The sequence below is a fragment of the Ranitomeya imitator genome, chromosome 5 (assembly GCF_032444005.1).
Source record: "Ranitomeya imitator isolate aRanImi1 chromosome 5, aRanImi1.pri, whole genome shotgun sequence".
In the NCBI taxonomy this organism is placed as follows: domain Eukaryota; kingdom Metazoa; phylum Chordata; class Amphibia; order Anura; family Dendrobatidae; genus Ranitomeya; species Ranitomeya imitator.
This window is the reverse complement of record NC_091286.1, coordinates 220,670,261-220,687,410: the sequence shown is the minus strand read 5'-3', so window position 1 is coordinate 220,687,410 and position 17,150 is coordinate 220,670,261. Positions and strand designations below refer to the sequence as shown.

General features: G+C 40.1%; 1 protein-coding gene across 6 annotated transcripts in view; it reads right to left on the bottom strand.

The window, feature by feature from the left end:
* Positions 1–17,150, bottom strand: part of PHACTR2 (phosphatase and actin regulator 2) — a 305,175-nt gene that overhangs the window by 38,341 nt on the left and 249,684 nt on the right. For all 6 annotated transcript variants that reach the window (XM_069725912.1, XM_069725916.1, XM_069725914.1 and 3 more), the window contains one exon: positions 3,875–4,042. In XM_069725912.1, the coding sequence (XP_069582013.1) occupies positions 3,875–4,042 (168 nt within the window). The remainder of the gene's footprint in view (positions 1–3,874; positions 4,043–17,150) is intronic.

Below are 17,150 nucleotides of genomic sequence, written 5' to 3'. Positions count from 1 at the left end.
CACACGGACACGGATAACTCCAGTACCGATTTTATACGGTACTGGAATTATCTGGACGTGTGAAACCGGCCTAATGCCAACAATTGGAAGTAGCAATCCTACAAGTCAATATCGACCGTTTAATGATCCTGGTCACATGACTTAGGATAAAAGCCAAACCAGAATCACAATTGGCAGACACGTTGTTTCGGGGTATTGCCCCTTGTCAGTGCAAAGAATGAGATCCGATTTGGCTACGTGAGACTAATGCCTCTTTCACACTTCCGTTTTTTACAATCAGTCACAATCCGTCAAAATGTAGAAAACATTGATCCTGTGCAGATTGTAAAAAACAGGTGCACTGGGTCCGTTTTTTTGACGGATCCGTCGAGGTTATGTGCACAAGTTGTGTATGCGTCTTCGCTGCGTTTTTTTCGCTGTGAAAACGCATAAACACAACACAACCCTGGTTAAAATAATAACAAAAAAATCGTGATATTCTTACCTTCCAGAGTCCTGCCCAGCCTTCCCGATGCTCGCGATGCTGCCGGCAGATCCCATTCCCAGTAATGCCTTGCAAGCAATGACCTGTGATGACCGCAACGTCATCGGGTCATTTTGCAAGGCATTACTGGGAACGTGAGCTGCCGGCAACATCGCGAAGGCCACGGGAAGGCTGCGGGGGACGCCGGAAGGTATGAATGTCACGATTTTTTATTTTTTTTAAATTATTTTTAAACATTATATCTTTTTACTATTGATGCTGCATAGGCAGCATCAATTGTAAAAAGAGAGCGTGAGAATTTCCCTAATGGAAAATTCTTCCTCGCATGCTCAGTTTCAAAAGACGGCATCCATAGCTGGATTCCTACTTTTGACAGTCAGCGACAGATCCTGCGTTTATAGGCTTCCATTATAGCCAATGACGGACAGCGCAGGATCCGTCGCTGAGAGATTTTCCGACGTACAGAAAAAACGTTCCTCTGTGCGTTGTCTCCGCCTGACGGACAGCAATTTTACGACAGATTCGGTGGACGACGGATGAAACGGAAGGCTAATACAAGTCTATGAGAAATAAACGGATCCAACAGAAACATTTGCTGGATCCGTTTTGTTCACAAAACAACGCATTGTGACGGCATAAGGCTTCTCCATGTGAAGAATCACAAGTCAGATCTGGCATGCTGGTTTAAGTAGACTTAAATACCTTGCATGCTCCTCTGGGAAATTAAATATGCAAATTGTCTCTTCAGAGAGGAAGAGGACTTGAACTTTAGTGCTACCTATAGGAAGTAGTAAACCTACAAGTCAATATCAACCCTTTAACGAGCCTTGCAATTATGACTTTGGATAAAATCCAAACCAGAACCTCAATTTGTAGACAGTGTTTTTAACCCATTTAGATCACCAAAGGCAGAGTTAATGCAATATGGGACATCATGGTTCCTCAATTATGCATGTCCCTAACACTAAACAGGCCCTACAGACAAACTGACTTCAGCCCTTAGAAGGGCAGTCCACAGCTGACCCTTTGGCAAATAAGGCCTTAATGATTTCCCAAGAGGCCTACCAATGCATTTCATCTCCTCGGAATGATCAGGGGAATTACTTCAGACTATCACAGTCCATAGGGTATTCAGATCCGTGCCAATAGTCCAGGTTACTGTATTATTTCATCTGGGGTATATTCTCTCTATTAAGACTGCCTTTTATAACCATTTTTTTTAAAGTTCAAAGTTAAGATCCTCAACTATTTATACACATATAAATGTTAACAGGTGTGGCATCCATATCATTATCTTTGTCTAAGGATCCTTGATGGCTTATTGAATGTATTGATCTCAAAACAGTTAGTTTGGGCTCTGAGGTATTGCCCTTTGGGGATACTTCTTTTAAGGGGATAGGGGTGGCTGCTTTCCCACCTCAGTTGGGAGTTGGCTGAAGTGGGTTTTCTATACATGTTGGTCTCAAGTTCCTCATTGGCTTTTTTGGAGATCATTACATCCAAAAATTCTAAATGTGATTCACTTACTTCAGATGTAAAAAAAAACAGCTCTATGTTGTTAAATAGCTCTATGTTGTTTTTGTTCAGATTCTTGACAAATGTATTAAATTCATCTATTGAGTCAATCCAGATAACAAAAACATCATCAATGTAATGTATCCACATTTCTATCTTATCAGTGAGGCCATCAGAGTCATGGTCACTGTTGAAAACCCGGGTCTCTTCCCACCACCCCAGGAACAAGCTGGCATATGTGGAGGCCCCCACAGCTGTGCCCCTTAGTAGAGATGAGCAAACTTGTTCGCCAATCTTTAATTCAGAAAGAATACTTGTATATTCAGATTCATGGTGGGATTTTGGAGCATTTTCCTAAAAATCGGCAAAATTCGGCCAAAGTTCGGTAAATGATCCACAAATGCTTTTGTTAGGACTTTTGACTAGGATAATGGTGCTGTTTGATGAGGGGGGGGATGTGTTTGATGAAAGGAGTGGGTGGGGACAGGTCAAAGGAGCGGCGGACTGTTATTCTTTTTTTTGCTAACTTAATGTTAGGAGATTCTGGCAGCCAAGCAGGGCACAGAAACTATCCACCACATCCAGACACAAGGGCTTGTGCCATTGGCTGCCAAAGTCACATGTCCCTCTCCATATAAAAAGCGGACATGTGCACTCAGAGGTATATTATAACAGTGTAGTGAGACTACTGCTGCAAGTAGTCAGACAGTTAGCTACGCGGTTTATTCTCAGCTAGATCATATAGGTAGGATCCTGTGTTAAATCGACCTTACAGCATATATATTTAGAGTGCTAATTCTGTGGTGCAGCCACAAGTCACTGCTTCAGCATATAAATCCATAGAACTGCTGATTTTATGGTACAGCGACCAGTTGCCACTTGAGCATATAAAGCCATAGTGCTGCTGATTCTGTGATACAGTGACCAGTTTCCCCTTCAGCATATAAATCCATTTTGCTCATTGTGTGGTCCAGCCACCAGTCCACATTTCAGCATCTAAATCCTCTGTGCTAATTCTGTGGTCCAGCCACACTATCTCCGCAAATAAATACTGATTGTTAATTTAGTGACAGGTGACTGACAGGTCTAGGCCTAAGGTTGTGAAGCAGCTGTTTAAAAGAAGGGAAAAGTACATCCAACATTAATGTTGCTGAAAGTTCTACTGAACAAATACTGGCTCGTCCTATCCAAAGACAACTGACAAATTCTGTTACTGGACGGGCTGCTCGATTCACTTTCTTTGGCAGCCGAACGGCGGTATGCCTTGGAGATCATTTTTTGAAAACTGGAGACTCCAAGTTAGGCCTCCATCTGGTGGGTTGCTTGTAGTGGAAGGGGTCTTAGAGCACCAGACCTACACCTGTCACTCATCTACCTCTTACTGATCAATTTGTAAGCCAGAAATGCTGGGCCAGGCCCTGTCCCATCCATCCATGCTGCACCATTATAAAATGTCTACTGTGGATCAAGAGATGTCACATTTCCTGGTGTTTGCCCCTAATTTTTGAAAATGTTTTTACTCCAAGTTGGGTCTCCTATATGTGTGTTGTCTGAATTTGGTAGGGCTTCTTCCAACACAGAATACACCTATTTGTGTAGCGGAATGTCTCTAAAAATAAGAGCAGAACAGTGCTGGATATTGGAGAAGGTGGTGATAGGTAAGCATATTACACATATACACATATTTACCGGTAATAGAGAAAAATCTTCATCAAAATACTTATTTAAAAGATAATTCTTTCATGGCTGATAAAGTTCAATTTGCTGGTGCAGGAAATGTGCTAAAGTTTGGGTAGCTTATATTGATTAGTACACACTAAGGTTTTCAGTAAGGCAAGCAGACACAACACTCACAACAAGAACTATAACCCCTACCTGCGGAGGTCTCGCGGAATTTTTCACTAGCCTTCTTCTTTCTCCATTTCCAAGGCTTAAATATTTTGCCTATGGATGAAAGTCGTCCTTTCCTCTTCAGAGGAGGTGATTGGGTGCCTGTGTTTGGAGCATCACAGTTCACAATTGAAGCTTTGTCCAACCCATCAACTGTAAGGAAAAAAAAAAAAGGATTAGAAAGCCATGACATGATAAATTTATCCAGTCAGAATAATCCAAGTAGACATTTTATGCAGGAAGAAAAACCTTATAAACCTATTAATAACTTGGCAAAGTACAAAAAAGTACCAAGAAATATTATTAATAAAATTTTAATTATTTTAAATAAACACAAAAAAATTATAGAAATTTCATAAAAAAATCAACCACAATAACAAAAGGGAAATAGGTCACCTTACACAAAATAAGTCAAATAAATAAATTCTTAAAAAATGAATAATATTAATCAGCTAAACAAAATAACACCAATGTGTAAACAAAGACCCCGACAAGTAACTGGAAAAAAAAACAGCGGTAACAAGAAATTAATTACGGTAATGACTAGAATAAATCTTGATAACCATTAAAGTGCAACCGTGCAGGGATTCCTTATCCACCACGGACCACCATGTTGGTAAAGTCAAAGTGACAGACCACACTGCCCAGTACTCTGACGTGTGTATCACATTAGCTTCATCAGGGGGGTACTAAAAAAGATCTATTCACCTCAAGGCAAAAATAACTGTACACGGAAAAACATTGTAAGGTGTTAACTGTTTTAGTGCCATTTGTCTTTTACATTGTCTATTATAACTGATATGGACAGGGCTTTTCTTAGCAAGCCTCTTTAGGTTAAAGTCACATATATAGTTTTCTGAGCCCAAGCTAGAAGTGAATACAGAAGGAAGAGGTTGGCCAACAAACAACAACTATCACTTCTTCACAGGACATACTGGTAAACGTATCATCTCTGCGGGTCCCACAGACGGCGCTTCCAACAATCAAAAGATCAAAAGTTCCTGTATACGCAGTCTGAATGGTAAAATATGTAAACTATTGCACTACTATATTAATTATCTATAGGACTGATGGAGATACAGTGCTTGGTTACATCTGTTAGTCACATAGTCAATGAATAATATGGTAGTGCACATGTGACCACTGTTCCCGATGAAAAGGGACACCCATGACTACTAAATTTGTGATTGCTGTGGATACCAGAGGCAGGTATTTTAATTTTAAACAACCTACGGTAATTACAATGGTGTCAAATCCCAAAAGTAGTAAAACCTTATCAATGATCAAAAGGTTACCTTGGTCCACTGTCAATCTAGGTTCCAGTGATCATGTGGTTACACAATACATGACTGCTGCAGCCATTCACTGGCCGCAGTTAGGACCTCAGCGGTGCTGACACAACCCTGATACAGCCAGCAACTGCCTGCACAGTTACAGGTCATGCCGACAAATCATCACCCAAGATGGAAAAACAATACATGGTGGGGGACCAAGGAGGCATGGCATAAGAAGAGCGAGGGACTGGAGAGCATGCTTGAAAAAGACCTATGGCTGGTCGAAACGCCCTATTTATGGCTAAATAAATGTAACCTTGAAGTTTTTTTTTTCACCTAAATTGGATGCTGTCTCTTCTCTAAAAAATAATTGTGTGTACACTATGAGGAGATTTTGACAAACTTGGTGCATCTTATAATATACTTCTGTCTAGAAATATATAAATCAGGAGGGCGCATGGAAGCTCATTAAAACAGATATAAATATAACTTTATTAACAATAATAAACACACATAAATACATGCGACTGTCACATATTGACAGTGCAGACACAGACACAACAAGTAAAAGACACCAGAAAAAGTTGGGTCTACTGCATACAAATAGTAAACATAACACCACACAATAGGGTATAGTAAGGTACTGGCAAGAAAAAGATCCCCAATAACGTCTCCTCAGCAGTCCAAATCTCATGTGAAATAAATATTGACAATAATGAGTAAGTAGCTGGAGACTCTCACCCACACTAAGTGCCTAACATGAGCCACTATAGAAGTAAGGGGGGGAGAGGAATAATGGGGGACCAGAGTCTCACCTCACTGCAGATAGACCACTGTACACGCCCACTAGAAATGTAGCTCCACTTTTTATGCCCACCAATTATAATGGAGTAAGCCATACATCTTGCTTAAACCTTATTTCCAAAGCTAATTTTGCCTACTTTTTATTTAAAAAAGGGGTCAGAGCTCCGTAAACTCACAAAAAAGGTTATTATTTTTTTCTTTAAGCAAAACTGGAAACATTTTGAAGGTAAAAAGAAGTGTTGAATAAGCCTTGTTAAATCCCCCCTTCCACATATCCTGATGTATAGGGCAGCTACAATTAAGAATAGGCCAAACAGCATCATGTAGATTTTTCCTAAAATTTGATATTACCGTAATTCAGTGTAAATTCTTAAAATGTATCCAATCCATGTATTTATTACATTCAAGTAAATATACGCATTCATGCCATGTAACCTTTTATTAGTGGCTATTGTTACATCAAAATTCTTTGCTCAGATGTCAATATTCAAGAGAAACCCCAGAAGAACCACAAAGACAGGCAGGAAAGTCACGGTTTTACCACAACTTGTATAAATGGAACATATCAGCTCCCTTTGACTTGCCACCAACTTTGTGAAGAGGAAATACAGCCCATTTGCTTTTTGTAGGATTTGGGCTTTATCACATGCCTCCCAGTCCTTCCTGCATGATTTACTGCTCTGCCCTTTACACTGTGAAGGGAGGACTGGTTCCAGTAGCTGCACGTTTGGAGAAGGTGCTGACAAAAACTTGTGTGATAACATAAATATAGAGGGGGTGAGTCCGCTCACCAGAAATAAGTACACCTGTATTCCTAGGCGAGGACTGTTCGCGCCGAGCCACCCAAGCCAGGGCTGCAGGAAGGCAATATTAAGAGAAGGAGTCCTCCAGCAATAAACAGGTGAATATAAAACTGCACATTTATTAGATAAATTCAAAGAATAGAATTAAATCTCAATTCCCATTTAACCTATGCGTTTACTCCATAGTCATAGTGCCATGTTTAAGGCGCTATGCCGAAATACTTAGTTTTAAATTAGGAATTGGCATTTCATGCTGGATCTATTACATTCTTTTAAGTTATCTAATAAATGTGAACTTTTATATTCATCTGTTCATCGCTGGAGGACTCCTTCTCATTACATTCATAGGTCTTATCCTCAGAAGGAACACAGTGCAGTGATTAGGGTTTACTTTTCCAGTGGGTAGGTGGTAGGGGCAGGCACCCACACCAGTGTATAGGGCAGTAGAGCTTCAACTAATTGAATGAAGATTGGACCCTTAAAAACAATGTCCACAGAGGGCTAATAAAAATAGATGAAACAGTCACCTAAAATCTCTAGACTATGGAAAACACTAAAAATCATAACATGCAGTGATCTGTTTAAACAGAATATGCTAGTGCCTTAAAATGAACCTCTACTTTCAGGACACTGTTGAGAATGAGCCACCATGTGCGTACATGAGGAGTAACACTTTTTTGTGCCATTATTTGACTTGTATCTTGTACTACTCACCAGTGGTCTCCTCTACATTTTCTGTGGTCTCCAAGTGAATGTAGACAAGCTAATATAATACCTCCCATACACAGCACATATAGACATGTTCAGAAGAATTAGCATGGAGGATGTCATACAGTAAGGAAGAGCAAGAGATTTAATTGAACTTTCGAGTGACATCTATTAGAAAGCTGCATCATCACGATATGCAAGTCTCTGCTTGTCGCTCCCCCCTCTCCATTGGCTTCCATAGGCAGCTCTAATGTATTCTGCAGCATTTTAGACACTCACAATCTTAGTTGTCTATGCTTTACGTCCTTGTACTTAGTGCATATGAGGGAATGCCCCCGTCACCCCTTTGGGCTGTGCATTTTGTCTATAAAGCTTTCCACAGGCTGGTTGTGAAGCAGTCAGGTCTAGGCCTGCTAGCACATAAAGAGGTGAGATACTGGCATTAGGGACCATCCCAATTGGGTACACCTTGTTGCGGTGTGATGGCTTTTACACTTCAAAATCGTATCAACTAAGTACCCTATATTATTTACATATACTATTTATTTACTTACTTATTTACTTACTGCAGGGTATTTGCTCATTGATTTTATCATAGGCTTTGTAAGTTTCCTATCAATTATGTATTTTGAATGTGAGTGGAAACCAGATTACTGGGAGGAAACCCACATAAACATGAAGAACTTAAAAACATACAAACTCCACGCCGATGTTGTCCTGTGTGGGATTTGAACACATCACTGAAAAGCAATAGTGCTAACCAATTCTGGTTTTTCATTGTAAATGATGTGTTCAAGAGACATGGGAGGAGAAAACCTAATCCTAAGTGGAGAAAGAAACATTTCTTTGAAGCGATACATTACAAAGTTTAGCTCCCCAAATGCACTTAGACTAGTCATAATTGCTAAGTTTGTTGAAATGACAATGACCATTTAAATGGAATATGTCAGTAGAATCAACCCACTGAAGCCATCTATATGGGCACCAAGGTCATAAGAAGCTGAATAAAAGACATACTGATTTAGATTGTGAGCCCCATCGGGGACAGTGATGATAATGTGTGCAAATTGTAGAGCGCTGCGGAATATGTTAGCGCTATATAAAAATAAAGATTATATTATCTGTGATCTGATGTTTTATTCCAGAAAGATCCAGATTTTTCTTATATGCAAATGAGCTGTTCAGGATTACGGGCTGGACAGCATAAGACTCTGCCGCCACAGATTATTTTACATACAGGGAGAGTTACCAATGTGAGACATGCGATGGCGGCACTCTGCTCTCCTGATTTTACTGCAGGGATGTGTGTGATTATACCTGACATCTGCAGGTTCCTCTCAGCTTCAGCCTCCATCTCACAGGCAAACAGGGATGCAATACTGTTGCAATACAGCAGAGCTCAGAGAGAGGCAAAAAAATGTTATTGCAAGACAATGCTAATTTTCCTGTTCTGGGATAGATACTTGTCTCACATCGGTAACTCCCCCTTTTTATTTATACTAATATCTGGAGGTAGAGTGTCCTGCAGATCAGAGTCGGCCTCATAGCCCTGAACAGCTCATTCACATACAAGAAAAACATGGATACCTCTGGAATAAGACATTAGAACGCAGATTATTATTATTATTATAGCGCCATTTATTCCATGGCGCTTTACATGTGAGGAGGGGTATACATAATAAAAACAGGTACAATAATCTTGAACAATACAAGTCACAACTGGTACAGGAGGAGAGAGGACCCTGCCCGCGAGGGCTCACAATCTACAAGATATTAAGGTATCACTTTATTCAGCTTCCCATGACCTACATGCCTATATAGACAGCTTAGGGTGGTTGATTCTACTGACAGATTCCTTTTAAGCATTTTCCCAATACACCAATTTAAATGTTTGCTCGTGAAAAAAATAAATAAAAAAAAACACAAGAAAATAGTTGATATGAGCATGTGCTCATGTCAGGCACATGGGACAATATGCAGCTGCATAAACATTTCTTAAAATCTCAAGACCATTTCCAGTCCAAAACAGAAAGCAGACTGAAAGGTTCCATGGTTACCATTACCCTGGGGAAGCGATAATGATAAAGGAAAACACAGTGAAAACAAAAGCAGAAATGGTTACAGAATGTAGAAAAATACCCTCCTTTTATCTGATCAAGCAAATCAGCAAATACAAAAAATGAGGAAAAATTGTAATGCGAAAGAACAATGATTCTTCATAAACTTTTGACATAGATGAATTTTGCGAGAACAACCCTTTTCCATGGAGATACCTATACATTGACCAATAAACTGAAGGGTGAGACTGCTCCACCTTAATCAGTTGTTCACTCTCAGAGGGTTTATGGCTACTGAAACCAAAGAGGACTAAAGCTGCATTTACATTGAAATATAATTGTGTGTGATCTATCACAGATTGCTCAGTGGTCATCGTTCACAGAGATCTGCCTTGTAAGCAGGCATTTAAATGACTTCCGATTGGTAGAGGTTTACCGATTAGTGGTTGTATCATGCCACAGGTCAGTCCGTGGAAACAGACCCTAAACGGTCTTCTAACAGCAATATATACTGGGATCATAGCTGGCTCTGATTTCAGCTGTTTAACCCCTCAGATTCTGTTTTCAATTAATTTTTTTATTTAAAAAAGCAGCGATATAAAACATATATAATATATAAAATATATACAGCTGAAACCAGAAGTTTACATGCACTATATAAAAAGACATGTTTTTCTCAATATATGACATGAAATCAGAATAAACCTTTCCACTTTTAGGTCAATTAGGATGATCATAATTATGAATATTTGCCAAATACCAGAATAATGAGAGAGTGGGAATGTTTTAAGGCATTTTTATTACTTACTGCAAAGTCAAAAGTTTATACACATTTCATTAGTATTTGGTACCATTGCCCTTCAACTGATTGACTTGGGTCAAACATTTGGGATATCCTTCCACAAACGTCTCACAATAGTTGGTAAGAATTTGAGCCCATTCCTCCTCACAAAACCAATGTAACTGATCCAGGTTGGCAGGTCGCCTTGCTCGCACCTGCCTTTAAATCTTTGCCCATACAATTTCAATAGGATTGAGATCAGGGCTTTGTAATGGCCACTCCAAAAACATTGGCTTTGTTATCCTTAAGCCACTTTGTTACCATTTTGGCAGTATGCTTCAGGTCATTGTCCATTTGGAAGACCCAATTCCGCCTAAGTTTATTTAAGCACTTCCTGGCTGATGTCTTGAGATGTCAACATGATACTGCTACAGTTAGGATGGTGTTCTTAGGCTTCAAAGCTTCTCCCTTTTTCCTCCATACTTAATGTTAATTATGCTAAAAAGATCAATTTTAGTTTCATCAGACCACAGGACATGCCTTTAATAAATTCTTTATTCCTGTGTGCATTTGCAAACATTAATCTGGCTTTTTTATGTTACCTTTGGAGTAATGGCTTCTTCCTGGCAGAGTGGCCTTTCAGTTGATACAGTACTCATTTCACTGTGGATATTGACAAAATCTTACCAGCTTCTGCCATTAACTTCACAAGGTCTTTTGCTTTTGTTCTTGGGTTGATATGCACATGTCGGACCAAAGAACATTCATCTCTGGGACACACAACCCGTCTCCTGCCTAAGCAGTATGATGGCTGGACATTCCCATCTTGCTTGTACTTGCGTGTAATTGTTTGTACCGATGAAAAAGGCACCTTCAGGAATCTTGAAATTGTACCCAAAAGGTGAGCCAGACTCGTGCAAGTCCACAATTCTCTTCCTCATATCTTGGTTGATTTCTTGAGACTTTCCCATAATGATACACAAAGAGGAGGTGCATTAAAATACATCCACAGCTAGCTGGGATCAGTAGGCATAGAAGTCTCAAGGACCTCTATGGTTGCCATTCTGATGTATCGCTGACCCCCGTTCATGTGATGGGGGTCAGCGATGCGCTCATTTCCAGCTGGATGCGCCGGTTAAATGCCGCTGTCAGCGTTTGACAGCGGTATTTAACTAGTTAATAGCGGCAGGTGAATCGCAATTTCACCTGCCGCTATTGTGGGCACATGTCAGCTGTTCAAAACAGCTGACATGTCCGGCTTTGATGCTCACCGCCGGAGCCCTGCATCAAAGTGGGGGATCTGACCGCGGACCTCGGACATACTATCCCGTCCGAGGTCAGAAAGGGGTTAAAGGCATAATAATCTACAGGTCCTTCTCAAAAAATTAGCATATAGTGTTAAATTTCATTATTTACCATAATGTAATGATTACAATTAAACTTTCATATATTATAGATTCATTATCCACCAACTGAAATTTGTCAGGTCTTTTATTGTTTTAATACTGATGATTTTGGCATACAACTCCTGATAACCCAAAAAACCTGTCTCAATAAATTAGCATATTTCACCCATCCAATCAAATAAAAGTGTTTTTTAATAACAAACAAAAAAACCATCAAATAATAATGTTCAGTTATGCACTCAATACTTGGTCGGGAATCCTTTGGCAGAAATGACTGCTTCAATGCGGCGTGGCATGGAGGCAATCAGCCTGTGACACTGCTGAGATGTTATGGAGGCCCAGGATGCTTCAATAGCGGCCTTAAGCTCATCCAGAGTGTTGGGTCTTGCGTCTCTCAACTTTCTCTTCACAATATCCCACAGATTCTCTATGGGGTTCAGGTCAGGAGAGTTGGCAGGCCAGTTGAGCACAGTAATACCATGGTCAGTAAACCATTTACCAGTGGTTTTGGCACTGTGAGCAGGTGCCAGGTCGTGCTGAAAAATGAAATCTTCATCTCCATAAAGCATTTCAGCCGATGGAAGCATGAAGTGCTCCAAAATCTCCTGATAGCTAGCTGCATTGACCCTGCCCTTGATGAAACACAGTGGACCAACACCAGCAGCTGACATGGCACCCCACACCATCACTGACTGTTGGTACTTGACACTGGACTTCAGGCATTTTGGCATTTCCTTCTCCCCAGTCTTCCTCCAGACTCTGGCACCTTGATTTCCGAATGACATGCAAAATTTGCTTTCATCAGAAAAAAGTACTTGGGACCACTTAGCAACAGTCCAGTGCTGCTTCTCTGTAGCCCAGGTCAGGAGCCTCTGCCGCTGTTTATGGTTCAAAAGTGGCTTTACCTGGGGAATGCGGCACCTGTAGCCCATTTCCTGCACACGCCTGTGCACGGTGGCTCTGGATGTTTCCACACCAGACTCACTCCACTGCTTCCTCAGGTTCCCCAAGGTCTGGAATCGGTCCTTCTCCACAATCTTCCTCAGGGCCCGGTCTCCTCTTCTCGTTGTACAGCGTTTTCTGCCACATTGTTTCCTTCCAACAGACTTACCATTGAGGTGCCTTGATACAGCACTCTGGGAACAGCCTATTTGTTGAGAAATTTCATTCTGGGTCTTACCCTCTTGCTTGAGGGTGTCAATGATGGCCTTCTTGACATCTGTCAGGTCGCTAGTCTTACCCATGATGGGGGTTTTGAGTAATCAACCAGGCAGGGAGTTTATAAAAGCCTCAGGTATCTTTTGCATGTGTTTAGAGTTAATTAGTTGATTCAGAAGATTAGGGTAATAGGTCGTTTAGAGAACCTTTTCTTGATATGCTAATTTATTGAGACAGGTTTTTTGGGTTATCAGGAGTTGTATGCCAAAATCATCAGTATTAAAACAATAAAAGACCTGACAAATTTCAGTTGGTGGATAATGAATCTATAATATATGAAAGTTTAATTGTAATCATTACATTATGGTAAATAATGAAATTTAACACTATATGCTAATTTTTTGAGAAGGACCTGTATGTATTCTTGTAATGTATGTAAACTTTTGACTTTGCAGTAAGTAATTTATTAGTTTTATATTTTTTTTAATAATTATTTTAAATACTGTTGCAGTTGTGTTCTGTTTAAAAAAAAAAAATCAAGGATAACTTTTTCTGTTTATTCTACCCACTAAAGAGTATAAAAAAACCCAAATCATAAAATTATATATACCAAAAAATGTTACCATAGAGATCTATAGGCGGGCCCGCTATATGGCATCATTAATAAGCTTTGAGCCATATACTTTGCATTCCTGTGTGAACACGCCACATACAGACTATTTGTTTGCACAGGTGTACCAAGTGGCCAATTCCTCATTGTAGGGTGGCTGCATTATCGGTATTATTGCACCTGTGTATTTGCCATCTTAATTTGGGACCGCTGCACCTTGGTTAGTGCAATTGTTGGAGGCCTTGAACAGGTAAGCATCTTTGCCTGTATACTGTTGTTTTTTTTTTTGTTTAGAATAGTGGAGGTCTTTCCTCTTGTGGTGTTTTTTTAGACATAGAGATCTATAGCTCATCAAATAGAAAAATGAACCCTCACACAGCTCTGTTGACCAAAAAAGTGGAAACACATATGGGTCATAAACATAACTCTGGAACGCGTCAAAGTAGCCCACTGATTCAGAAACTGTTTTTCCATGACATATTGTACTTCACAAGAGTGGTAAAATTTCTTCACTATGACTTTCGCTTCTTTAAGAAAAAGAAGGGAAATTTGCCAAAAATGTTGTAAATTTTGCAATTAAAATTGTTTTAATTTTTGTGCCCGTAAGTCTGAGTTATGTCACACAAAATAGTCAATAAATAACATTTCCCACATGTCTACTTTACATCAGCACAATTTTGGAAACAATTTTTTTTTTGTTGCTAAAACGCTATAAGTTGACCAGCAATTTCGCATTTTTCCAACAAATTTGACAAAACAATTTTTTATTTATTCATTTTTTTTTATTTTTTTTTAACGGCACATCACATCACATCACATTTGAACTGACTTTGAAGGGTCTATGACAGAAAGTATCCAGAAGTGACACCATTATAAAATCTGCAACCTCAAGATGCTCAAAATCATTCAAGAAATTTATTAACCCTTCAGTTGCTTCACGAGAACTGAAGTAATGTGGAAGGAAAAATTAACTTTTTTCGCAAAAAATCTACTTTAGAACCAAACTTTTGTATTTTCACAAGGGTAACAAGAGAAAATGGACCACAACATTTGTTGTGTAATTTCTCCTGAGTACCCCGATACCCCAGATGTGGGGGAATGCCACGGTTTGGCCGCATGGCATGGGTTCAAAGGGAAGGAACAGTGTTTGACTTTTTGAACACAAAATTGACTGGAATCGAAAGCGGATGCAATGTCACATTTGGAGAACCCCTGATGTGCCTAAACAGTGGAAACCTCCCACAATTGACCCCATTTTGTAAACCACACCCCACAAGGATTTTATCCAAGCATTTTGAACTCACAGGTACGACACCATTTGATAACATTAGGTTGTCATATTGAATGTCGTCATTAGTGTGTACGGTACTCCAGTTTGCATTGGGTGCTCGGGTATGCACCAAATACCATTTTTTTAACAGGAAGATAATGTGGAGGGCTGGGTGACAGATCAGGAAGGCCCGGGAATGGCGGAGCTACTGGGGTGGCTCGGGGAACCCAATTTTTCTCTGCTCTGATATGCTAGATCATATCAGAGGCAAAGCAAATGCATTTTTAATTGGACATTTTTATTATTGAATAACGTACAGCCGCAGCATCCAATTCGCAGCGGCCAGATGTTACAGCATAGTGGATGGGATGCCTCCGGCTTCCCTGCGTATACGCACATGCGACGTGTCTTTCTAGACCACAGAACGTCAATTTATCGCAGTCCAATGCATAGGATGCGTCGATTCCGCATGGTTCAATGAACACATCCGGAATCACCGCACGTACAAAAGCCAGCAGCGCTTTGGACGGAGTGGACATGTGCTCTGTCCAAAGTGCTGCCAATACTGACCGTGGAAACATACCCTTAAGCAATCAAAAAACAACAAAGACTTACCAGGCTAGGCGCTAACTAATACGCCATACCTCTGGCTTGCGCTACTAAGGATGTGTGCGGGTCTTGGTTCTCCAGCGACTCAGCGTTTAGCACATTTAGCAGCGGTGCATATCCTTCTCAGAAATGCCACAAAAATCTGAAGGCTGTGTCCCTCTCTGAAGCTTTCTTCAGCCTTTTCTATGTTAGTAATGAGATGACCTCTTAGCTGAGCTGGCTAAGCCTCCAGTGCTACCAGTGCTGGAGAGGGAGTGATGAATCCCACACAAAATCCTGCTCATCACGCCAATAAAACCTGGCCTGGAACTACCATAAATAAAATGACTCAGCACCTACGCTGCTGCACCAAGCAGTACTACCTAGTTTTAATATCTCACCCAGCTTTACTTTCTGGGAGACATATACACCCTGCCCACTATCCTCCCTGTCGGTCTCCTACACTTGTTTTACCCCTTTAATAACCGCCAATACATCTTTTTACTGACCTGATATATAAAAGATAACAGCCTCCCCATACAGGTGACAATCCAGAAGCTGTACACTATAGCTGACAACTTGCTGCATCAGCCAAGATCAGTGTTTGCACCTTCCATCTCTGTTTAACCACATAAGATGCTGCTGTCAATAGTTACTACATCATATAAATGGTTAACAGAGTGCGGGGGCTCCCTTGTTATCCCCATCAGCGCCCTGAGATCCTGATGTTTGCCATGGCAATTCATGGCCAAATAGCGGCCTTACAGTCAGCCGGCTACAGTGGCCTGATCAGAAGTCATCGACATTTAGGTGGCAAACATACACTTTTCATGCCTATTATGCCACTTTGCATTACTTCCTAAAAATCACCTGAAAGGTTAAGAAACTACCTAGTAGCAGTTTTCAATATGTCAAGGTGTGCGGTTTTTAAAATGTTAGAAGTTATGGTTTTTTCCAACATATAGGACCCTCAAAGTCACGCCAAACCTTGATAGGTTCCTAAAGAAATAAAGTTTGTAAATTTCCTTGAAAAAAAAAATTACAAATTAAACTATGTGCACACGTTCAGGATTTCTTGCAGAAATTTTCTGAGCAAAACAGGACATTTTCTGCAAGAAATCCGCATGCATTTTTCTCGCTTTTTTTGCGGATTTTTCCGGAGGTTCCCAATGCAATAATATAGTGGGAAATCCGCAAAAAAAAAATTAATGAACATGCTGCATTTTTTACCGCGATGCGTTTTTTTCGCGGAAAAAAAAAAACCCGCGAAAAATCAGCAACGTGTGCACACAGCCTTACTGCTACATGTTTAAACCTCCTAAAAGGCTAACAAAAATAAAATAACATTTTACAAATGTAGACATGAGGGAAATGTTATTAATGTTTTTCTGTGGTATGGCCATCTGGATTAAAGGGATAATCATCAATTTTTTTACATTTCTGTCAAATTTCTGATATTTTTTTTTTTTTTTTATAAATAAACACATAACATATCAACCTAAATTTACCATTATCATAAATTGTAAAGTACCAAGAAAAAACAGTCTCAGAATCACTGGGATAGGTTGGAGCATTCCAGAGTTATTACCACCGAAAAGGGACAATGGTCAGATTTAAACAATTGGGCCCGGTCACTAAGGGGTTAAACCAAGAACCCCTTTATTCACTGTGTACAGTTGGTTTGATTTTGGCATGTTGATATGGGCAAATATGCATCACTGATCCCCATAACCTACCATTGAAACAAAGCCTATACCACATTAATCATAATGCAGCCATTCCAGCCTGGTACAGGGATTTCC